The following is a 26,506-nucleotide window of genomic DNA, read 5'->3' as shown; positions in this document are numbered from 1 at the left end:
AACACTGTTTTTGCATTAATGGAAATGGAGAATGACAGAGGCCTCTTCACTGTTATGCATTTTATTATTTTAACCTACACTGGACATCACTGTCCTTGTGTGTTATACATACATATACAAACCTTGACAAGGTCTCTGGCTTAGAAAACCTATCAGCTAATGAAGATGTGTACAGTACAAAACAATTAAGGAATTAGATCTGAGTACTGGGGAGAAGCTCTGTAGGTGGCCTGTGATCAAAGGCATGACAGAGGAATCAATTCTTGAAAACACACTTTGAAAGAAGAAAGAATGAATGGCTTGCCTTGCATAGAGAGAAGAATGCAGATCTTACTCAGAGGTACTCTGAAGAAATTTCAAGGGAAAATGAGTAAAGCAGAAGGACTAAGTGGAGACTGGTATTCTAATGTTGAAATTCTATACTAGTTTACTAGCAGTAAGTCCCATTGAATTAAATGGTACTTCTCTCTGAGGAAACTTCCATAGATATGACCAAGGGACAATCCAAGAGACATTGTTTACTGGGGTTCAAAAGGCTTTTGACAAATTCCTTCATCAAAGTCTCCTGAGCAAACTAAGCAGTCATGGGATAAAAAGGGGAGGGGGTGAGTCCTCTTATGGATTGCCAACTGTAAAGAACAGAAGATAGATGATGGGAATAAATAGCAATTTCTTCCAGTGGAGAATGGTTACCAGGAGAGTCCTGCAGGTTCTGTATTAGGGCTGATGCTTTTCAACCTAGTCATAAATGATCTGGAGTTAGGAAGGAGTAGTGAGTTGGCCAAGTTTGCTGATAACATTAAACATTTTGGGATGATTCATACCAAAAGGGATTGTGAGAAACTCCAAAATGGGAGACTGGGCATCAAAATGGCAAATGCAGTTCAATATAGGCAAGTGTAGAGTAATGCATGTTAGGGTAAAAAATTCCAACTATATTCTGATGGGATCTGACCTAGCAATGACTGAGCAAGAAAGGGAATTTGGGATAGTGATGGACAGCTTGAAGAAAATGTCAGTCCAGTGCTCAGCTCTTGTTAAGAAGATAAACTCAGTGCTAGGCATAATTAGGAACAGAGTAGAAAAGAGACCTGCCAAACTCTGACTTCCCTTTTACAAATCTTTGGTGTGGCCACACTTGGAATATTGTGCTCAGTTATGGTCACCATACCTGAAAAAGGACATTATTGAGTTGGAAAAACTGCAGAGAAGGACAACCACGTACAGAGGGCTGCAGCAGGTCTCCTATGGGAAGTGGGTATGACACCTGAGCCTGTTTAGCTTAGGAAAAAAAAGGCGAGTAAAGGGAGACATGATAGAGGTGTTTAAAATAATGCATGGTGTGGTGAAAATGGAGAACGAGACTTTTTCTCCCTCTCCCAGAAGAATTAAACCTGGGGTCATCCCATGAAGCTGATGGATGGGGGATGGCATGTTAGGGCATATCTATGTATACCTTCCTTCTTGGAAGTAAGACCAATTGAGTAAATGAATAAAAATAAACCCATCCCTGCACTACCAACTTTTGGGCTCAACATTCATAGGTAGGCCTGAGGTTATCAAGGTAGTCTTTGTGCAGTTCACAAGCAGAGCTGGTGCACCTTAGAAACCTCTACCTAAAAATACTGCTTTTTGCTACAAGGACACGGCAAGGCAAAACAAACTCATTTTTCTTTTTGTTTACCCCGTCTGTTTTACTTTGTGTATTCAGTTCAGTTTTATAGGTTTTCCTTTGGCCACAGCACAGATGTGGTTTCAAAGAGGGGAGGGAGGGAGGGAATTAAACTACTAAATTGTAAATCCATAAAGAACATCAGCAAAGGAAACTCAAAGTGTACTGTGCCATATTGTCTGGAACGGCTTACAACTGTTTCATTTGATGGTAAGAATTCAAGTGGCTGATGTGCCTTTTAGGTTTCAAACACTTCAGTTTATGTTATCTTTTCTTCCAGCATTTCTTCCTGGAAATATCATGACAATGACAATGCATCAGTGCACAAAACTAATACACGTATATTGATTTCTAGTGAGGTCAACATCAATGCTAGATCTGGACTAAATCATAAGTGACCTTGGAACTTGAAGAAGTATTTTCTAACATTATTACTTTATATCTGTTTTTCTGTTCCCATTGTTTAAAAAGGCACAGCATTATCCTGATTTAACAACAAGAGATATGATAAATGGTACACAGCATGCAACAATTATAAATCTGTGTGACCTTCAAGGTCCTGTCTGTAAGGACAGATAAATCAGTTTATTCTGCTACATTTCATTTCCCCTTGTTTGTACTTGTAAGAACATGCAAAGAGCTATGCCAACTGAGACCAAGGGTCCATCTAGTCCAGCAGTCTGTTTACATAGACAGTGTTTGGCCATTGTATAAAGTCACAAGGACATAAGTGCTGTGATATCCTCTTGCCCATGTTCCCCAGTAACTGGTGTACACAGCATATAGCATTCTATGCAGCAGACAGCCTTCACCACTAGAAGCCATACATGGCCATACCCCCCATGAATTCACCAAGTCCCTTGGCAAAGCATTCCAAATGAATGGCTATCACTATATCTTGAGGGAGTGAAATCCATCGTTTATCTGGGCACTCTGTGAAAAAATGCTTTTTACCTGTGCTGAGTCTCATAACTCTGCATTAAAATCCCCAAAATGCATACTAACACCTCAAAAAGCATACTAATGTTAATGTGTGTTTAAAGATGTGTTTTCTCTCAAAGTAATTTCCGAGGTACCAAAATGCTATGTGCATTTCAATACCACCATGCACATCTGGCTAATTAACAGGTAGCCATGGAGGTGCCATTTTAGGGGGCACACAACCCATACTATAGTTCTCATGGAGTGAATAGAACCTACAATGGCACTAAAGCAGCTTCTTCTAACTCTTAAAAAAACCTTGGGCTTTTAGGAAGCAGGAATGAAACTTCATGTAGGGATTAGATTTCTCTAAACAAACAAACAAACGAACAAACACAAAACTATAAATTGTGGAATCTGATTCCGACTCAGATGAGAAGGAGGCTTAGAACCTGCAGCTAAAATGCAAGAGGGGGGAAAAAGTGGTTCCTGAAAACCAGGCAATTTTAAATACTGGCGGAAAGTTTAGAGAACATACTAATGTAGAGGAGTGGAATGGTTCACACTAATGTCAACAGACCAAACATCCAAGGAAATACCATGAAATTAATAAGTAAGGCCAATTAAAAACATCAGATCCTCCAAGTGATTGGCCCTTAAGTAGGAAGATCAGCCCCAAAGGTGTGATCTATACAGTCTGGAAGGGAGAAGTATTCAGTCTATAATCAACTTATTAACCCTGCTTTCTCCAATCCCCAGTATCCCAACTTGACTTTTTACTTCTGCAATTCTCTTCTTTTATGCTAGCCTAGCTAGTAAGATTTAAAATAATAAATCTTTTAAATCAGAAAACACTTGTCTTAATCTGCTTTGAAGGAAGGAGAAAACAAGCCTGTGACACCCCAGTCCCTCCCATACTTTCTTTCCAAACTACTTCTGGAAAATATGCAAGAGTGTCCATGCTATCAGCTTATAGTTGCAGCTATAGCTCACTTTTGCTGCTATGCTGCAGAAAACATTGGCAGGGCCTGCAGCTTTTAAAAATCAAAATAGCAGGGAGGGGGAGTAAACCTCGCTCCCCTCGCCCCTGATATTGCACCATCATTCCTTTGTCATTGTTTGTGGCTTCAGTCAAAATCCTTCCCTAACACTTTATGAGAATTATAAACAAAAGGAAGGAGAGCAAGCCTAATTTAAAAGTGCAGTTCGGTATATTTCAGCTCTTGTAAGTTGCATTGCAACATTTGGACAACTGCTCAATTCCATGAATATGCTGTTCCAATATGCACATTTGTCTGAAAGCTGTGGATGGGGTCATTCCATTTAGGACTTCATAAAGTCCTGATGCATTTCTACTTGTCTCTGTGTTTCTCAAAGATAATAGTGTTTCAGACTGTCACAGTGCTACAGACTGTGGGGGAAATACCTGCTTTCCTGTCTTGGAAGCCCAGAGGTGCCATTTCAGATTTCACTGGTTAGGGCAACAAGAGATTTCAGTTATAAATAACAGAAATGTGTCACAAGCATTCAACTGGGAGGAAAAATCGTTTTTCTTTTTGCATTTCTTGCCATTTTTTATTTGTCTTTACGGCTCTTAATGGGAATGTTTTAAATTTTTAGGATAGTCTTCTGCTAAAATAAAAATAAATATCTCTCTAAACTCCTCAGGTTCAGGAGGACTCCTCATTGAACAAACAGCCAACAATTCATTTCATATTTTATCATATGAAGCCACTGCAATTCACAATTAACATTTAATCACAGCATATTATTAGAAATAAATACAAAGGTGCCAGGGTTGAACAAGGAGATATCAAATCTGTGTTGCTGCAGGTGGAAATAACAATTGTTTTCATATTCTAGTGGATAACCCAGTGGAGAGGGCTCTGGGCTCTGGAGCCTTAGTCTGCAAGTTTGAATCTCATCGTGGGTTTACTGCCTGAAGTGTGTGATCATTTCTAAGCTTGGAAGCTAAGTGGGGTCAGGCCTGGATAGTATTTGCATGGGAGATTTGAGTCCTGCACTAAGCAGAGGGTTGGACCTGATGACCCTCTATATCTTTTCCAACTGTATGAATCCATGATTCTACCCTTGACTGTAGAAAATATACATACTGGACAGCTAGGTTTTACATCACAAAAAGAGCAGGGCAGTAACGGTGTAATCACTCTGAAAATAGAGTTAGTACAGCAGTAGAGTACTTTTGTGTCCAGCACTAATCTAAGTTCAGATTCTTACGGAGACTCTGCCACTTTTCACTGTTTGTCTCAGTCAATGACAAGGGGAAACAAAAGAACTTAGTCACCTTTAACAGTAGTACAATGGCAGACCCAGAATAGCAAAATAAATTAAGGTTTCCATAATAATGCTATCCAAGTTTCTTTTTATATACATGGAGCAGTGAGATCCTTTACATGTCCACTCAGAAGTAAGTCCCACTGAGTTCAGTAGGACTTACCTAGGTGTATAGGCTTAAAAATATTATCTAAAGAAATATTTCACATGCAAATTACATCCTGTAGCAAGTCTTCTATCCACATTCTGCAATGTTTAGAATTTCATATCACATCAGGTGGGGAGCATTTTCATTCTGCATGCCTTCCCTAGGGGCCATGAGGAATACAAATTAAATTCTGTACCGGACAGCTGCTTTTCACTTGGTGAGCCCTTCTAAAGGTACCATGTCAGGCAGAATTATGCACTTTGCAATACAAGTATGAAGTTTGCTACATACAAAGGATTTCCAATAAAAGTACGAATTATGAAAAAGAGACATGATTTTTGTAGCTGCTTGAGGTTTAATTATAAACAATGTGATCTCACAAATTCTGTGGGCCCAATTTGCACTGCCTTTATGTGTAAAGATAATTGATCACACAGTAATTATACATATAGCATTCCTGTAATGTAACTTAACACATTAAAACAGTTCACTAGTACAGGACATAAAATGGCTAGTATTTGTATTTATGTTCTGTGCTGCTGTACACAAATCTTTCCCTCTCTTTGAAGCTACAGCAATTATCTGCACAGTAACTCCAACAGGGGCAGCGATGGAGTGCAGAACCACGCTTGCTCCTTCTAAGAAGCCAGCTCCATCAGACTTGGTTTCTTCTCCAGCTGTCACCTGGCAGCAGCCTTACATCAGCTGTACCAGAGGGAGAGGAGGAAAGCATCCACTCAGCTAAGGGAACAAGCCCTTTTTGCCTCCTCTGAGAACTATGTCTGTTACAGCTGGTCTTAACAAGCACAAAAACTATGCCTGGCCATTCTAGCATTATACCTGCATTACAGCTGGTCCTTGTGACACCCACTTTTCCCTTCCCATCCCTTTGGTGTCATGTTTCTTTCTTTTCATTTATTGTAAGCCTGAAGACAGGAGCTGTCTTATCAGTACTGATATGTAAACTGCTCCTGGAATTTTTCTGGATGAACAACAATAAATGCTATAAATAAGTAACTAAGAAAAGGAATAGATAGACAATGCAGTGCATGCTAATTGTGCAACTCTGCCCTTGTATGTGTAGTGGATTCTACCCCTCTTGGAATGCACTGTTGTGTTCAGCGTAAGTTTTGTTTCAGTGTCTTAAGGGCAGATTCCTTAATGGCTGGGGATGACCAGGACTCTTTTCAGTGTAAATCCAATAAGGTTGTCCATAACCTTCAAACCTGAATTTTATGGGTATCCTGTGCAGAGTTGGAGGAACATGGAAGCAAAGGTTTCAACTGTGTGCTTTGGAAAATGAGGGGAGAAAGCCGAATCGCTACTGTATTTTAACAGTGCTGGTCTTTTCCTCCCAAGGTCCCTCTCTGAGTTTGCTCTGATGATCAGAAGTAATCTGCACAGCTGTTTCTAACAGGTGAGGGTAATGTGGAATGGTTGTCCAGTCTCAGAGTGGGAATCCAAGCAATCCTGTACTCCTCTAGACACTTTGTAAGTTAATTTTTGTAGCCAAAGTTCATTTTCTTTTTTTAAAAAAAGGCATTCACTAAAGTAATTTCTGAAGTTTATCCTGCAGTTTGTGTGCAAACAGATAAATAACATCTGAATGAATTGTTAAGCAAAGCCCTTTGCATTTCCCTTAGAAACAGAATGCAGGCTGTTATGATGGCTCCATTCAATCTTACTTCACACTGCATGGTCCTGATTTGACAGATCACTTAAGATCCATTTTACTTTGTTATGCAACTATGTAAGTGATACAAATGCTGTTGTATTTAAACATTGCTGAATACAGAGGCAGTCATTAGAGGTGCCAGAAGTTCCAGTCCCCCCTCCCCTTCCTTCGAAGACTTTTCCTTACCATTCATCATGAGCAATAGAAAAGATGCAATTAAAAACTTGACTGGCATATTATAAAGCTCTAGCAAGTGACATATTGTCATTTCCAGTCACATTATGTAAGGCTTATCAATTAAAGAAAATTGCAGCTTTAGACAGCTCCAAATGAACCATGAGCATACATTATTTAGTAAGCCTTATTAAAAGTATCTGCAAAGTAGCTAATGATTCTTTATTAGAAGGCATGGTTTTCTATACATTTTTGGGAAAGCTTATAAATTAGGCACAATGATATGGTTCCTTATCTCAGCAAAACCAAAATGTTAAAAAGCAGTAAAATCATAGTCCCCTCTAAAGCTCTCTGCCCTCAGACATCTGTGGCTTATTGTTTGTATTTTATTAGCCAGTTATTGAAATTATGGGTTCTGCACTGACATTTTAAAACATCCCATTTCTATCATTAAATCAAGTCTATCTGTGCCAAACTGGCAATTTATTAAATCAACTCACAGAATTTGGAAACATTTAGAGGAAGCTGCTCCAATGATAAAGTTAATTAAATATTAGTCAAGATTCAAGACACCTACTTGAGTATCTAGGTGATACTCTGACACTGAAGAATCAAGCAACTTAGTTTCAATTGAAGCTTTCCCTCCCTGCCACACACATTCTCCCTTATATCTATGAAGCAAAACAAAATGTTAGGAACAGATTCCTTTACACACTTGCTTTGACAGAAGTTTCACTGAACTCAATGGGGCTTGCATCTGAATAGAATGAGCAGAATTCAGTGGTGCTCTTAGGAGTGCCTAGGAGCATCCGCATCCACACATGCATTTCCCCATTCCTGGCTGGTCCAACACAAGAGGGCCACAGCTGGCGACATCCCAGATCAAGGGAGATTACAAGGCAAAATCCCCCCCGGTCCTGACCTTGTCATCTTTGAACTTTTGGAAACATCTCTTCCTGTACTTATCATAGGCTTTGCTCATCACCTTTTTGTGCCAGGTATGACATTTTGGTCTATCGTCCAATTGGCTGTGGGCTGTGGGTCCTACTCTACACTGCTAACTGGAATGGGTTACTTGCCAGTTCATAGGGATTTTTTTGTTTTGATTTTTGTTTTTGCTTGATTCAATATCTATCTCTTTATTTTGGTCATATTAGTTGTGGGCATACATATTTGGGGTTAAGGTTGGTGAGCATCCAAAGGCACCTCTATGGTGACAAGCAATGTCTGAGGTTTCATGCTAAGGGGTTGATGCCCAGTAGGGAAATTTGGATCCTTTCAACCTATCTCACCTCACCTTGTGAAGGTTCTGAAACACCAACAGGGGATGACACAGGGAAGCTTCCCCACATCACCTTGAGTGGTGATCACCTTGATGTCACTCTGCAGGACAAGGATACCAACCAATAAAGTGTTGGCTAGCTGCCTGAACAGAGTTGAAGCCTGTAATGTTCCCTTTAACAAATAATTTAAATAGATAAATGTGACCCTGATTTGTACCAGATATTTCTGTGTCTCATTTCTCTGTTTCTACTCCCTTTGTTCTTGTAAGATGGCTAGATGTATAGCCACTCTGATTTGTACAATTGTGTCATTTTGGGAGGATTAAAAAAAAAAAACCCTCTGTGGAAAGTCTTCCTTCTGATGGTACAGAAGCCCTCAGTATTAAACAAGAGCTCATGGAATAGGACAGGAAAGGGGAGCTGAACAAAAATAAAATAAAATTTAGCAGAGTAATTTAAACCAGCCAGGGATAACAGAAGAGGAGGAGCCACCAAATCAGAGCTAAGTTCTTTTCGTCAGCCCTTCTTAGTGAAGCATGAAATTGAAATGGAAGCAATGGAACGCTACAAGAAAGGCTGGCCTACTTTTGAACAATAACAAGAGGGCCTTCTTTTCTGTGTTTAAAAGCAGCTTCACACCCACACATCCAATGATTAAGTGATCTCCCACCCATGCCCATCTTAGCTATTTCCACATCAGAAATATCTGCTTCTGTAAAATATTGGCTTCAGGGTACTGAGTAGGGGCAAGCTCTTGAAGGCTGCTTTGCAAGGGTGGGCCACAGGCATGGGGGTGAGGACAAAATAGACTTTTAAAAATGCCAGCATATTGTAGTTTAAAGCTCTTCCTGCCAGTAACTAAGCCTTAGCGGAGGCATTTCAACCTTTTGGAGTGGGGAAAACTGCACCAAAGTTGTGAAATCACCAAATGATCAATGGTGATTATCTAGGGAAGTCTGGAATGGTTAGTTGTCAGGGCAACTAGGGCCTCAGAAGTGTTGTATTGGCCACTGGGTCTGCCTGCAGTTCCATGTCCCAACAGGGCTCATTGGAACTGCTGACAGAAAAATGGGGCCCCCTTGGATTGTGTAACCTCTGCAGGAGGCCATGGAACTGAGGGAAGGATGATCCAGGAGAAACCAGGGGAGAGTCACATCGAACTTAGACAGGAGAAGATTAGGTTCTGTAGTCAAGAAACCAAGAAAATGTAGCTTAACCATGCTGCTATTCTGACAGCTTACCTTCTCTTATATGTTATTCTTAGGGCCAAAATAGATGTTAGTTTATATCTGTATCCAGCAGTTTCATTTTTTAATTTAATCTTTTTATGTTTATCTGGGGGCAGGAACAGGCCCCCACTTCAGGACTTAAGCTTGGGGAAGCATTAAATGTAGCTACTAGAAACAAATTCAGAGTATTTTCTGTTTTGGCCATTACATGAGGAATGAAAAGTTGCTAAAATCTGAAAACCCTTGCTATGTTTTCTGCGTATATAGTCATGGCACTGCAGATCTTCAGGACCAGGATATCATTAGCATTAGAAAAAGACCAACCATTCTGTAATGATGCTTCCTGGCTGTAACTTTCAAGGAGGCCATGCACAGACTGTTTCTGTGAGCCAGTGGCCAGGCCATAGGCCAAAGGCCTCTGGGTAGCCTTAGCAATAGCTTTCGGGGTACTGAAAGTAGCTCCTGATTTAGGCTCTCTGTGTTTAAAGCTGTAGATCAATTAATCAGTAAAAGCTTTACATGACTAAGGCTTGTCAGTTAGAAGCTCAATTAAAACACCTAGACACTTAGAAAGTAACACCTACCATAACCGCAAGTGTTAAGGGGAAGCAGTTATCAGAAAACCTTCACTAACCCTAACCACAAACTAGGTCTGGGAGACATACAGAAGGCCCAAAATGTCACAAGAAACAATTCTTAGAAAATGCCAGCAAACACCTAGTTAGAAGACCCCACTAATGACCCTGCAAAGGTACCATAATGTTGGAGGCCAGGATTGCTCAATCTGGAACTGAAGAGCCCTTGGGCATGCATGGTCCAAACTACTTGCCAATCTGTAATCTGTAAGACCATGCCCAAACCTTTGCTTTTTGTCAGCTCTGCTTTTGGGCAGGAGACACACTTTATTTATGCAAAATAAATGGTTTAAGTCTCTACTGGGTGTTGCTTCCCTTTTTCCTGATAAGTGAGACCCTCTGGGAAAAAGACCAAAGGCATTTTTGTAACTTTAGTAACCAAGCAGGTGTTGAATTTGGATGTATGGCAGTGATGGCCTACAGCAAACCACTTGCACTGAAGAACATGAATAGTTAAGAAGCACGGGAATGGTTATTCTCAGTTTGGTAATTTAAATCACAGTAGAAATTCAACTTTGTTTAGCAAGCACATTTATAATTACTTAAGGAGAACAACTAATAATGTTATTTTTAAAGTATTAAGCAAAATAATTGCAAAATTAGCCATTTTCAAGCATCAGCGAAACTCTCTTGATTTGCAAGAATCAGCAAAATTAGCAGAAGAGGAGATTTTAAGAAGACTGTACAATTCTTGCAAATTTAATTCTATAGAGGGATAGTAAGTGTGTACCCAGAACAACATATCCTATTGGAACCATTCAAGAGAAGATATTATATCCAAAAACAGTTAAGCACTTTGAAGTTCAATTAATCTAACTGGGTTTTGATACCAATTGAATTTAAGACTTCAGTCCAAAACAAGGTTTCATTTTAGTACATGCTTAGTAAATTGTTGCATACGTATCCTTAATTTTGGCTAGAGTATGTGAAATGGTTTACTCAAGGACTCTTCCGTGTGTGTGTGTGTGTGCGTGTGCGCACGCGTTTGCATAAATACTTCTAATAGGTTTCTCAGACAGAAAAGTAACTTTATGATTAAGAATATTAAGCTGCTACTTAAAAATGAGACATGCTTTCAGCATTCTAAATGTTTGAACTTCAGAGAGCAAAAAATAATGCTGTGTATAGAGTAATAGTGATATTTAACTTGCAGCAGGAAAACTGGGACAAGGGAGCTAATGTGAGGGCTGATTCACACATAGAATTCAGAGGTATTTGAAGGGAATACTTATATCTGTTTACACAATCACGTATGAGACAGAAACTAGTTTGAACTGCATGTAAAACTGAACATCTGAAAGTATGCACTGAATAAAACTCATTTTTGGCAATATGCTAGTTAGTAGTTTAGCATTCTCAGGTTTCTTTAGGCTCAGTAGACATTTGGAATACTATATCCAGGTTTTGCAAGGTGGATTATCATCTAAAAATCAAACCCTATCTAACTGAAAAGTTTTTCCAGTACAGAACCTTACACATAGTCCTTTGTATTAAGGCTGTTTCCTTCAAAGTGCTTTCAGTCTTCACCTGGTAGGATCTTTTCTTCATTGGTTTGCATCCAGGGTGAACAGAGACTAGGACCAGGAGTATTTTGTCCCTAGTCAAGGAAGCGAATGTGGGCTCAAATCTTAGCCCCAGGCAGTAGTTGCTGCTGCTGCCCATGAGCATGCTACCACCTTCCCCTCTGCCACACTTGTCTATAATGCCTGTTTTAAGGGAGAGAAGGGCAAGCTGGAAGAATTTTACAGCATTAGTTCTCGTGAACCTTACCTCTGCAAAATGGAACTGGAAAATCCCACGATGCTCCATTCCCAGGGCTCATGATACACGTCAGCATGGCATGGCCTTCCAGAATATAGCCTGAGATGCAGCTGTACCGAATTTTGTCTCCAATGTTGAATCTTGTGCCATGAAGAACTCCTTTAGGTATTTCCCCAGGATTGCCACAGGTATGGCTGGGTAGCACTGTTGAAGAAAGAAAACAGATCTTATTAAGACCAAATGTACAGGATAAAAATAAATTTAATGTTATTGGAACTGATTTTATGCAATAAATATAAATGCCTGTTTCTTGCTTTCTTGCTTTGATTTCAAATAAATAAATTGCACTTAAGGTAATAGAACACTCTTCCCTAGGAAATAAATTTGTGTTGGTAAAATATCAGCTAAATTGTAAATACAATTTTACACAAATGTAGTGTATAATTTCTATGAATTTTATGCTCAGGAAAATAGGACAGCTGTTTAATTTACTACCTTGAGCTACAGTACATCCATATATATAGAAATCCATTATACTTTTGCCATTTGCTTCAAGCAGATGTGATTGGCATACATAGTTTTTCCTTTATTTTCATTTATTTATGCATAGCTACTAGTCATGGAATATTAGACTTGGAAGGGGCCAATAAGGCTATCCAAACCAACCCCTGTTTGTTTCTGGATTTCAAGTTAAAGCAAATGAAACAGTTGATACTTTAAGATTCATACAGAGTTTCAAGATTACACACTGATATTTTTCCAATGCAATATAGAGACTCTCATTACCCTGTGGTATTAGTTAGCAGATGAAATTAATACTGAAGTCATTGGGCATAATCCCTCAAAAACATTTCTGACAAAAGTCATGCTGCAATAAAAGGGAACTGCTATTGCAATTGATTTTAATTCTAAAGGGTGCACTCTACAAAAAGGTAGGTATTTTATTTTACTTTTCTTGCATAAATCAAATATTGGTATGTATCCTACAAATTGCTTAAATGTTTTCCTCATCCATATTTCTGTGAGTAGAAATCAAATATTCTCCACCTTGTGAAAGTCCATTGTGAAAGTGAAAATTCATTTCTTCAGCATAGGATGTGCCCTGTATATACAGTCAAACATGGTAGGTATAACATTGTTAGATCAATTATGCATATTTATTTACTTAGTTTTTTAACCAGGTACTTCAGTAGCAGACTGTGGTTCCACATTGCTAATACTGTGCCAACTGGAGTTCCTCAAGGTTAGTTTTGAACTATGTTTTTCCTTCCCATGTTAGCTCTGCAGCACTATGATGCTGGTTAAGTAGGTAGTGAAAACTTAGTGGCAAGCATCTGAGGAATTATTTGATCATCCTTCCAGTTTCCAATTATCATCTTCTTCACCACATACTTCCAGAGTGCACATTACACACTGATGCCTTAAACTAACTTTTATTAAAAATGAACATAAGAGAGGGAGTAATTCTGAGGGGATCCCATAATTTTCTTTCAATTCTAGTCCCTGCATATCTGGAATTCTATGTAATTGCAAGAAACTTTGATGGGAAGCTGAATCAGGAAGTGGAAAGCAAGAAACCCCAATTCACTGCTTAGAACTCTCCTTGCATTAAGTAGACTCCACATCCTCGTGTTTACGTTTGACTTTTTTAATATTAGTAAATGTCATGCAAACATCCTTCCTGATTGATAAGTATGAATGAGGTGAGTGAATGATATTACACCCCATGCAGATGAAATGCTCTCCACCTCACTGAATGCATATTTTAAGGCCTGCGTCATTACCATAATCTGCAACATCTACAAATATGATCCCTGCATTTGCTGATACATATGTGAATGTTATTATATAATATTATTACTTTATTGCTATATAATAATTTACTCATAGATTACTAAATTGCCAGCCAGTTATTGATTTTCAATGTATTTGGTATCTCCTTCAAATGTTTAAGACTTGCTACCAAAGTTCTGTTTAAAGCCAAATTCATAGCAAGTTTGGAGATTTCAGCTAAGCAAAAAAAAAAAAAAAAAGAGTTACTGACATGTCATATTTATTTATTGTTAATATTTTATAAAATGCTTATAGTGACATCATATCACAATAGTATTATGAGGAAAAAGAGAACAAGAGTGAAATACTCTTGGATAAAGTGCCAGCTTCTGAAACCATCCTGCTAGAAACTCAGAGCTTCCCAAACCCCTTGAAGAAACACCTATCAAAGATCTGCTCCCTCACTATTTCATTAGCCAAAAAAGGTGTCTGGGGGTGGGAGGGTGATGGTATATGTAAGGTAATATTAATTTTACTTATTTCAGTTCATAGGTGGAAAAGCGAAACAGATTCGCTTACAAATTGCAGGTTAAATCCATGGAGGCTGGCCAATCCTGCCCTCCAGTAAGCATGTTCACAGACACATTTAGGGTACCCAAATACCATCAGCTTGTTCATTTTAAATGCCTGAACTTGTGTAGCATTCAAACCCTTTCTACAGAGACAGTGTGGACACAATTTTCTAACAGGATACAGAAGAGGGGCAGGGCAGGGCAGGGCAGGGCAGGGCAGGGCAGGCTATCAAGGTAACCCAGTGTGCTGCATGGCCAAGTATAGAGTAGAACGCAGAACTTCTGAGTACCAGTTCAACATTCTAACAACTGCACCACACTGGCTCTTTGCTGTTACCCAAACAAAAACAAAAACAAAAACAAAACTTTTTGCCAGTTAGTTAACGATGTAAGTACATACACAGGGCAACTTTGAAAGAGGAACACTATCTTTGCTCTGATTATTTTAACAATTTTAGCAGGTTTATCCATCACACCTGCTTTCCTCTTCATACATCTTCAGTGTCATCTCCAGCAATTTCTGCTTCTATTTTTTGTAGCTCTGTTGCTCCATGAGGATTTCAGCCTACCTAGTTATTTTGCTGTGTTTGAACACAGATGAAGGGGTTCAGAAGGGTTCCTTGGATGAAATGAAGCTGCTGAGCAGGCATTGTCTTCACGTCTGAGTTCTCTCTTGGGCCCTCTCTGCTGCTCCCTTTATCTCTTTTCAATTTTCCAGAGACCTATGTTGGTCATAAGAGCTGGAAGAAGAGCATGAAAGTATAATCTCCTTTCCCTTGAGGAAACAGTTCAGAAGTTTCCTTGTGAGAGAAGGATAGAGGATGTGGCATAACGTCCTGGAAGAACTATTCCAGTAAGTCCATTTAGGCACAGAATGAAACTGAACAGACACATTTAAGTGCAACATAAGCAAAAGCACTGCACACTCTGTAGGACAAGAGATGGCTGCAACAAGAGATACAGTGGCTATGTTAGCAAATACTGCTAAACTATATCACCAAGTTCCTCTCTTGCCTTAGACCCCATGTTCACCATGCCCACTCCACTGTCCATTTGTCTCACCACTGCTGCATCGCAAGAGAAGTTGAACAACCTATGGCAGGGACATTGGTGGGTATCTTGCGTGATGCTGCAGTGATGGGGGACGTTGGCATTGTGGTGAGGCTGGCATTGTGGTGACACGGCAAGATAGGGTAGCTGGGCATTGTGAAGGGGCACACACCGAGAGGGAAGACAAGAGGCAGCCAATCAGTGTCCTGCCCACCAGCAACTCAGCTGTTGCTAGGCAAACAGGGCAGTGGAAAATGGTGGCTGGATTAGCAGCAGCCACCTTGGCCACTCTTGCTGCCAAATTTGCTGGCTGAAATAGGGAAACTGCAGAAAATCATTTTAACTGACTTCACACATAGCAAAAAGCAATGTCAAAATGTGGAAACCATAGAAAAGAGACCATTGTCCATAATGTTCCATGGGAACTGCTTCCTGTATTCATTCATAATGTCAAGCCATTCCAGCCATGGTTTGTCATTATGCATGAACACAGATAGTATGTATTTGTGTCTGCAAACGTGTGTGTGGGGGGGAGGGGGGGGCTTCCAGGAAGTCCTCAAAGTTTTCATCCAACATGCTAAAGGTTCCACATGCTAAAGTAGCATCTGAACATACGCCACCTCTCACCTGACTATATCCAACAGATTTTCATGACAATGAACACTCCACACATACATCTGTATACAAAAGCTCCTTTAGCATGTTCTTTCAATGTGCATAGGGGCCTTTTTTGCACACTCCCTGCCCCAGTATTTGGAGTTACACTGAAGCCCATTTTCCTTTGGGAGGGCACAGGGGTTGAGTTTTGCCATTGGGAAAATGGGATATTTGTAACAATGCCATTTCCACTTGTATATTTGCTCTACCCTGCTATAGCACAACTCCACTTGAAAAAACAAAAGAGAAAAAAGGTCTTTCTATAGAGTTCAGATCTCAGTTCAATGATGAAAGCAAATGTAGACTGAAAGCCTTGTGGAGAAGCTAGTTTATGCCACTTTTAAGGTGCACTTCATAGGGATGCTTTCACATCAATCTGCAATTTTAAAAAAGTCCAAAGTGCAGAAAAACACATTAAATACATACTTTGATATCTATTTTTGAATGCATTCTTAAAATATGCATTTCTAAAGGTATTTTATCTGAAAATATTCATGGTAACTGAAGTGCATTTAAACATTTCTACAGCTTTTGTGCAGTGTAAAACATGTGCATTGTAAAAACTGCACATGGTACAGTTTTTGAACCCATCACAGAGAAAGGATACGTAAATACAAATTGTGTTAAATTCCACATATACTCACTAGTAGTTATTAGATTTATATCCCACCTTCTTCTTACAATGAACTCAAAGTAGCTTACATCATTCTGCTCCTGCTGCTGTTAATCTTTTCCCCCACCAACAACAACCCTGTGAGGTAGGTTGGGCTTAGAGTTTGTGACTGGCCCAAACTCATCCAGTTGACTCCATGGCTGGGCAGGAAATAGAACCAGATTTCCTGAGTCCTGGTTCCACACTCTTAACTACTACACCTCACTGGCTCTCCAACTTTAAAAGAGTCTACCAAGATCTCTGGTAGACATATTTCATAAATTCAATAGCCAGAATCAAAATGATCACTGAATGCAACATATTAAATATTCTCAGGCAGGTGTTAAAATTCCCTCACTCATAGTCCCAATGTAATAAAGACTAAAAGGGGTCATCATGAGTGTACCATGTCAGAGAGAAGTTCAAGACAGTGTCAAGGAAGTGTTTTTTTTTAATTACAAAAGTTTAGAAAATTACAGAAGAATAAAGTAAGCTTATTCTTCATATGGACCTTATGCAATCATCATTTTAAAAACCCTTTCTGAATATAGGGTTTATTTAGAGTATATAAATTGAGATGCAGTCACTCTTGCAGCCTCTGCCTTCTTACAGCAACTGCAGAAAAACCTGGTGGGACTGAAAATGTTATGACCTCACATAAGTAAAAAGAGGGTGTTTCCAATGGACAGAGAAGGGAGAAGAGATTAAAAGGAATTCCTCCTGTAACCATTATAGCCCATGTTCCACGCCTAGCAGGGTGCCTCCTCTATTCAGAATCAGAGGCCCATCCAGAGCAAAACTTAGGTAACAGCACTCAGAAGCTGTCTGAAGCTCAGACAGAGGTGTGTCTAAGCACAAAATTGGACAAACTGATGGCTAGGTTTAAAATAAATAAATAAAGATCTTTTGCAAATTGAACATATAAATCAAAAGGTAGTGTCAAGCACATCCTTTTGCACTGGTTTGGTGGTAGATCACATTACTCTGCATACAATTCAGGAAAACACACATTTACTGGAGTTTATTTTCTTTTAGCAATTTGTTGTAATATGTAATTTTATGGGCAGCTAGGGTCAATAGATCTTGAATGCAGCTGTGTGTATTTGGGATTGCCTTGGCTTTCAAATGTAACATGGCTGAATGTTCAACTACAGTTTATTGATTTTATGAGATACTGCTACACAGAGATCTCTGCAGGCTGTTCTAACATGAATGGCTATGCATAACCTTTAATACAATTTAAGTATGATTTTATTCTAGTATTCTTTTGTATAAGAAGTTTAATTTATCATATTGTTTATTTTTAAAGCCCTTGCAGAAAGCTCCAAATAAAACTTGGCCAAAATAAATTGCGCTTATCTGGGAATAAACACTGGGTTTTTTTAGCATCCTGAAATGCATTATCTCTTGCTTGTGGGTTTGTAGTGGATGCTTTCCAGCTTTTTTATATTCATAAATACAGTTTTTCATCCAAGACGTGTGTCAGAACTTTCAAAGAAGTGTAAACTCTGATAGATAGCTCCTTTCCAAACCATTTGTATCCAGGAAGTGTAGATGAAGTCAGTTCATATCGGTATGAACAAAGACTGGATTTCTCTAGCATTTCATGCAAGGCACCACTCCATTTCTAACCTGGGCTGACCTGCACTAAGGGTTTTTGATGGCATCACACTGGCTGACTCACTGCCATGTCACATGACACATACCCCAAACCAACCCCCTTACACTACTTCTGCAAATGAATTCTGGATGTCGTCAGACCAGTTGCATCGGAACGTGGGATGGATGTTGCGGTTTTTGCCATGGTATCTATTTGAGTGTGTGCTACACTTGTAGCACCCCCTGCCGCTGCCATGGCTCCTTTCTTTCTCTTCCTGTCTGCCTTGCCAAGCAATCTAAAGAAACAAATGCCATGTTGCCTCCCCATTCCCTCCTTTGTCCTTTGAAAAGTTACAGTTTAGAAAGCATTTTCGAACCTTCCCAAATGTCTCTTTTGTCTCAAGAAACTACTAGCTGAAGGTGTTCTGGCATAGATGTCTACTCAGAACTCAATGGTCTTTATTCCTGGGAAAGTCAAGAGTGGAGAGGGTCTGCACTGGCTTTTGGGGACTGCATTTGTGTGGAGGGCAAAGGAAAGCAGCGGCAGACAGAGCTTCCCCCCCACCTTCTCCTCTTCCCCCTCCCCTTATCCTTTGCATGATGCTTTATGGGTTGCAGGAGAAGTTAGCAATTACTTTTTTAAAATATCACTGTTCTTTTGCACCAGCATGTGTCCTAAAGCTTATGGATGGGTGGGGGGGGGGACACTTAAAGGACCGTGATTCCCCTGCACGTCACCTTTCCAACTCCTGCTTCTCCTACAATTGCAATGGTGTGGAACATTTTGAATACAATGGAACCTGCTGAATTCCTTAGCAGTTGCTTCAATGGTAAAGTACATGGAATTAGTGATAGTGCCCCATGAGAAATGGCATAGGCTATTGTGTAGCTCTTTGTTTCCCATTTTTCCAACATTATTATTCTGCAGCATTTTTACATATATTTTTCAAATGGTTTTTAAACACAATGCATGAAAATGAGTGTTCCTTTCATCACAAATTTCTCCCAAGTGCATGCGTTTTGAATATACTTTTCCAAATATACATATTTTATGTATTATTTCCCATAATATAACCCACTTCCCCCTAATATAGCAATTTTTTGTGCACACTTGCCACATGGTAAAGAAATTCTGGGCAAATTATTTTAAATTTGCAAACTGCATTGCAAAATTAAGGAAAGTATAACTAATGCCATACAACTGTGTTTCAGCAGTTTATGTGCATGCTCAAGAAATGTGAATTCATTAGGTTTGTATTAACACGTGAGCCAAACAAATTCTCACCCACCCTCAAGCATCCCTAATACTAATCTGCCAGCACTATGCAATGACATGGACTGTCAGTACATGTGGATACAGGAGCCAGATAGTTAAATGCCAATCTTGCAAGTTTCAGAAGAAGACAGGTTATGTACTTCCCTTCCCTGTTTCCCTGTATTCCTCTGTTCAGTCTTCTCATGTATATTACAGATGCAAACAGTTTTATGATCCACATTTTGCATTAATAAATCTGTTTGGGTTGGAACAAAATCGATTTTGTTATTTTATCCTTTAGCATGTTTTACCAAGCTAAATAAAGCAGGATTCATGAAGCAATAAATCAAATGTGTTTGTATCCTTCTTCTTTTTTTAAAGATCTATAAATACTTCACATAACTTCTCAAAAGAAAAAGGATGTTTTGTAAAGCACAGCAGAACCCAGAATTCCATGATATCAGCTTACCTTTGCACTCCTATCATATTACAACTCACAGTGAAAACTACTAGGCAGTGAGGTTATTTCAACTAAACATGACACTTGATATCACAACTGTTTTGACAAGTATTGATTTTAAGGTTTACTTCAACTTCAGTATGACTCTTACAGCTGTTGTAAAGACAGGCCGCAAGTGGCTTAAAAATTCTTCTTTGAATAATTAAAGTGTGCATTACAAAATGTCACAACTTTGTTTGTGCAGCCTGGTTGCCTTCAAATCTCAGTATTTCTCATTTTGACTTTATTGTCAAGAAGTGACCTACTTTACATAGGCTGAAAAGAAGTTACTTCAGAGTACCCTTCTTTTGCATATACTTTCTGGATGCTAGGCATAAAAAACATCCTCATTACATGGTAGGTGCAAATATTTTTTCCCAAGGCCCGGCCACGCCCAGCCACGAATGAACATTTGGACTGCTGCACTCTAGCTGGGGCTTGTAGGACTTTCCCAGTCTGGAGAAACAGAGGATTATGCCTTCAGATTTTTAAAAAGTAAATATGCCCCGTTGAGCTGACAGTGGCAGGGAGCACTTTGGAGGGGCAGGGAAGGAGCCTGGAAGAGGATCGGAATAACTTCCATTGTCTCCTGGCCTCCCTCCACACCAGAATCCCCCCTTTCCCCCCTCTTTGATTATCCAACCTTGGACAGTCATCTGGTACAGTTCTGTCTGTGACAGCTATGTAGGTCTGACTTCCTCTTCCAAGGCCAGAACATTATCTCTGACTTTAGAAGGGATGTTTCAAGCCATTTTATGATGCCTGGAATGCTCATCAAGGCATCATAGGACTGTAGTCCTACTGTGGAAAGAAAGAGATGAATTAATCTATGCCTGGTCCATATCTCGCTCACATAGTTTTGTCTTCTTTCATATTATTCCACAACAATAACAACAGTGATGACAGCAATATTTTCAAAGGAATTGAAATGTTTTATTTGTTTATTTTATTAAGTATTCTAACTGTCTATTTTTCCTCAAAATATACACTTTAAATGCATGAGTTGATATGTTTAAACTGCCTGGAACTGTATTGTAGACTTGAATGAAGTATGAAATGTGGTGAATCTGATTAATAGTCCTAAAAGTGTAGATCAGGTCATTTTGTACAGGCATTTATAAGAAGTGAATTCCTCAAGGACACCTACAGAAATATTCCAAAATACGTATTAGGCCAACCAGAGATCAGAAGAGTCATGCACGCTTTCATGATGTCCAGATCTTGAGGCAAAAATTTCTAAAAGCTGGTAGTGGTGGAAGGCTAATAAAATGAGAAAAAAGCCCTGACCTGAAGATGAAGTTACACTGCCTGTATGTTTGGAATGCAGCATGAAGTGTTTTCTGACATTCAAATTAGGCTGTGTAGGTCATGTAATAGTTACAGAAAGGACCTGCTGCTGCCAGTAGGGCTGCTTGGATGAAACAGGGTAATGTTTTATCCTCCAGCCTGAGAAGGTATAACACAGGAGGGAAGAAAGTGTTTTCTATCCTGGGTGATGCACACAGGATCCTTCCACCAGGGGACCAAGGAGAGAAATTAAGTAGTCTATATATTAACACTCCATATGATTTATGATTAGCCCATAAACTGACAAAGCGGGAAATAATTTAGATCAATTTTTCACACCCTAGTTCCATCCAAATATTATAGACTTCAATTTCCACAAGCCCCAGCCACTATAGTCATTGACCAAGAATTCTGGGAGTTGTAATCCAAAACATCTGAAGAATGTAAGCTGCAATAAACCATGGTTTATGCGATAAGAATGAGCTACAGTGAGCCTTGGGTTTATTCACTCTTCCCTCTTTTCTTCTCTTTCACCGATGAGAAGATTGATAACTTTCACTTCCATTGTTGATTAAACACAATTTGGCATTGCACTAAAACACTCAGCTGTGAGTGTGGTCTGTTGAAACAAACCAGCTTCCTTAACCACAGTTAGCAGTTGGGTTGTTTAAAGCATAGTTACTATTAACTACAATGGGTTAAGTTAGGATTCTATGGCAAGCTGTCATTAATTTACAATGGAAGAGTAAGTTTCCTATCTCAAATGAGTCGCAGCAAAGCAGGAAAGGGGGCAATGGGGAACATATGAGTCTGAAGCACACTATGGCTCATTCTATCACAGTAAATGGTGACTAAAAAACCTCAGTGCTTCTCAAGTATTGTTGTGTTCTTCATCCAGGGAACTGGTATTCAGGTAATCTGGGTTCTAATCCCTACTTGGCCATGGAACCGACTCTGGGTGACCAGCCCAGACTACCTCTCAGGGTTGTTGTTGTGGGGATAAGATTGAGAGCAGGGTTAAAAGATTGACAGTAGAGAGAAGAGAATGAGGCAAGCTGCTTTGAGTTTGTTAAACAAAAAAGCGGAATATAAATCTAATAAATAAAATCAAATCAAATCTATTTTCTAACTCCATCCCTAGATCCAAATCCCCCCTTCCTTCCGTCGTTCCTTCCTTCCTTCCATCCTTCCTTCTTTCCTTCCTTCCTTCGTCCCTTTTCTTTTCTTTTTGTGTTGCTCCCAGTACAAACAGCTGGCATTCTTGTAACTCATACACATTGTTCTTGCAAATCCACTGATGATTCTTTCACCATTTGGGAAGCACTGCAATAACACAGCACACCGACATAACATTTTTACTCAGAGAGCTGATAAAATTACACTTGCTGTGGCAGCCTGGGGCTGTCTAAAGAACGTGTTCATCATTTTGTTTTGAGGACTTCCATCACAACTTCCCCAGAGTACCAAGTTGATTCAGCACAACTCCATAAGGCAACTTTAAACCACCTATAATTGACTTTTAAAAGGCTATGAAACTTTCAGTGCTTTCAAGAAATCAAAGTGCTTCTGTGTATAAACACTTCCTCAAATTAAATATCTAAAAACACAGAACGTCTTCCTAGGATTGCATTTCTTCTCACATGGAATAGGGATGCATGGGGGCATGGTAATTTTTATGTGCATTAGGCCTCAGATTTTCACGGGAAATTTCATTATTAGAATGTGTTGGTTATGAAACCCACTTAGATAAGTTTCTTTGAAAATACCAGTCAAAAGATGTTCGGTCTGCCAAAACTACTGTGGTTTCTACAGCAAACACAAAGCAATTGAAGGTGCAATCCAATGCAAATTTATACAGAAGAAAGGCCTACAGCTCCCAGCATTCCTCAGTCAATGTTTGTTTCTTTATGCTTTTTTAAGCAATGCGAACACTTTAAAATACAGATGCAGCATCTACTGAACTGACATTTAGTGTTTCAACAACTGTCCACAGAGAATTGCTGCTAGCATCTCTGAAGCACTAGTAAGAATGCAACTGAGCTTTCATTATGTACTTGCATAATATTACCCATATTGCTTTAACATTTTACTATTGTTAGTATTACTCTTGGCCATCACTCCAATCTAATTTAATTACCCTTCCTTTAGCATGCTGACACATTCTTTAAAAAAGTCAATGAGAATTAGTGAGGCAAACAATCACATTTTATTAGGATGCTGCGCATTGTAGCTTAGTATCCCCCTATTCATTTGAGTCTAAAAGCTTTTTACAATATTGAACTTGCCAGAAATAGATCGGGTTACACAACTAGACACTTCCAACACAAATAAATGAGTGAATTTCAAAATTCACACAGAATACATTCTATAGAATGACATTTTTCAAAGTATGCTTTTAAAAATCTGTTATCTACTCCACAGGCCTAAGTACTTGGAACAAAGGAGGAAGTAATTCTGAAATCTAGGTGTTAACATAGCAGATATATCACCCAACAATTTGCTTATTTACTTTAAATCTGGAGCAAAAGGGTATCGGAGAAAAGAGAGATTCAGCATTTATAGAGAGTGTGCTAACAGTTTACATGAGTATTCAGTAATTCACATGGTAAGAATATCTTAGACAATAATACGGTTTGAAGTCAGGGCAGTATCGTCCATATCCTCCATACCAAGGATAAAAAGGAAGCAAAGAAGTTTGTAAGGAAGCAACCTTTATCTGAAACTTTCTAAACAGAAAATGCTGTCATTTTCAGTGCTAGTTTCTTACTGACATTGTGTTCATGAACACATTTACTCAAAAGGAAATTTCAGTGATTTCAATAAGACTTGTATAATATGAAAGTTCACTTTAGGGTTGCAGCCATAATTGCAATTCTATTAAAATTCAGGGGCTTGGCTCTTAAGTAAGCATCCATGAGCAGAAAAAGATCCCTTCTGATCATTGATAGGACTGAGATCCAGCAAAGGATCCTGATGATGGATGAAGGGGAGAAGACTATTTTTGCTGATTCCCCCCTCTGCTACATTCTGCCTTCCTGACCCCACAGAGACACTGCCAGTGCCATATTTATTCATTTCTTATAATTACATCCCTCCTTTCCTCCTTTCAAGGAACTCAAGGCACTTTACATAATTCCTCTCCTCCTCTCAAGCTTATCTTCACAACTGCAACCCTGTGAAGTAGCCTGGGCTGAGAGTCTGTGACTGGCCCAAAGTCACCCACTGGGCTCCATAGCTGAGTGAGGACTCAACCCCAAATCTCCTGAGTCTCAGTCCTGCTCTCTTAACAACTACACCAAAGTTCTCTAGAGCAGATCTTTAGGAACACAATGGGCTGCAGAGGAAAGGGTGACTTGGTGAAGGACAACTTTCCTATTCTACAGATGAAAATATCCAGTGGGAGCAAATTCAGTGACTCGGTTGTGGGCAGCAATTATTGATACTGTAATAGGAAGCTAGAGGTTCCCAAAATAATCAGAAACTAGCCAAAACACTGATTTCTGGAACAGAGTGGTGGAACAGGCTTACAGAAGGAGGCTCCACTGATTTGCCTTGTTCTTGAAACAAGCATTTCAGCTTATTTACAGTAATATTTTAGGAAGAGCTAGTTTTCTGTAGGTTTTTCATCAGTTCCTTACTGGCACAAGAGAAAGAGCAGAACCTCTGTAGTGGATCTGAATCCTGCCTATATAATTACTTATACCATATGCTACCAAATATATGCATGTTCCCTCACTTCCCAGTTCAAAGATGCTCAAATGAGCAAGTCAGTTCACACTATAGGGTCCTGAGGCAGACTCAAGCATTTAGGAACTCTGTACCCAAGACATCCAGAGGAAACTTAGAAGAATTTCTGGAAGAAAGACAAAAAAAGAAATGGAAGTGGGAATTAAATATATGTTGAAAGGATGGGATTGAGTCCACCAGCACCAGTAGATGTGGCTAACTGGAGAATGATAGGCGCTGTAATTTTTTTCCCATCTATGGAACTTTCTGGATGTGATGTGTTTATGGTGCTACAAGTGAGGTGTATGCATGCATGCATGCACATGAATGTGCACACACACATTCACACATTTCTAACCATCCACACAAGAGTAATGAACAAACTCTAGGTATTCACTGTAAGGATTCCAAGTTGATAACACAGCAAAAGCTCATCTGAGACAGTGCAGTTTCAGTTTAATTTTTTCCCACTGCTCTCTGAAATGTGGAACAGGAAGCTAAGCATATTTCAGGTTCTTCTGCACCTATCCCAAGCTGATGCTACTATGTTTTAAGCGCTATTTTTCTAATTGTTACAATTTTATTCATTCGACCATCTCTTCTCTGACAGAAAACAGCTGGATTAGCATTTCATGCTTGTTTTCAAGTAATCAGGAAGATTTAATTTGTTTAAAATCGAACACATATGAATATAAGGAATAGGCATTTCTATATTCTTGACAGAAACTGGAACACTGATGATAGCAAGAGTTTAGTTAGACATATTGTCCTGAGCAAATGCATGCTGACCTGAGCAAGAACTGTGTTTGGCTCTTTTAGAAAAAGTTTGCACGTGTGCTTAAAGTGTGATCCTACCCAGATGTACTCAGAAATACATGTATCTGAGTACAATGATACCTAATGGTGAATAAATTGCTTAGTAATGCAGCCTCAGGAAGGCCATGCACGCACCACTTCCAAAGGGAAGGAAGCAAAATTATCCTAAGCCAGTGGTGGCGAACCCATGGCATGCATGCCACAGCAGGTACGCAGAGGCCTCTCTGTCGGCACATGAGCCAAGTCGCCCCAGCATCGCCCCAGCAGCCCAGCATCGGATAGCAGCGCACACAGGGGCCATGTGCATGCTCGGAAAGGAGTAGTACAGTTATACCAATTGATTTTAAGACCTTTGATTCTGACCACACAGTTTACCTGTTATGATGGACAGACATAACTGGTTCTGATTTGGAAACATTGCCATAAGCAGACATTGCCATGAGAGCAGTTACCTTTGAGGAAGGCCATATAAGGTTGTCTTTGGCAAACACTCGTGTCATTACCTTTTACAAGGGGTCCAGACTACATTGTTTTCATCTTCCTGCATCCCACTGCCTCTGGGTTTTTTCTGTCCATCAGGGAGGAAATGATGGAATATCTGCACATTGTACTGATTAATGAACATAGGAGCCTTCATCTAGAAGCATCCTGAGCCTACATAGATGACAAACATATCTCATGGTAAAGTATCGTCCTGCCAAATGGGAATGGGAATGTCACCACCCTTCGAGTACAAATATCTGGTAAAATGCATCCTTTTGTTGGCTTCATGTAACGTTCTCCCAACCCTCCCTTTTGTTCCATCTTCTGCAAGGATGAAAGATACA

At 39.4% G+C, this 26,506-nt stretch overlaps 1 protein-coding gene across 1 annotated transcript in view; it reads right to left on the bottom strand.

Moving 5' to 3' along the window:
• CSMD1 (CUB and Sushi multiple domains 1) overlaps positions 1–26,506 on the bottom strand; it is a 909,441-nt gene that overhangs the window by 547,071 nt on the left and 335,864 nt on the right. The window contains exon 5 of the mRNA XM_044419148.1: positions 11,803–11,997. Within this exon, the coding sequence (XP_044275083.1) occupies positions 11,803–11,997 (195 nt within the window). The remainder of the gene's footprint in view (positions 1–11,802; positions 11,998–26,506) is intronic.

Source organism: Varanus komodoensis, unplaced genomic scaffold, assembly GCF_004798865.1.
Source record: "Varanus komodoensis strain SLA01 unplaced genomic scaffold, ASM479886v1 scaffold10, whole genome shotgun sequence".
NCBI lineage: Eukaryota > Metazoa > Chordata > Lepidosauria > Squamata > Varanidae > Varanus > Varanus komodoensis.
The sequence above is the reverse complement of the archived record's forward strand: the minus strand, read 5'-3'. Positions and strand labels throughout refer to the sequence as shown.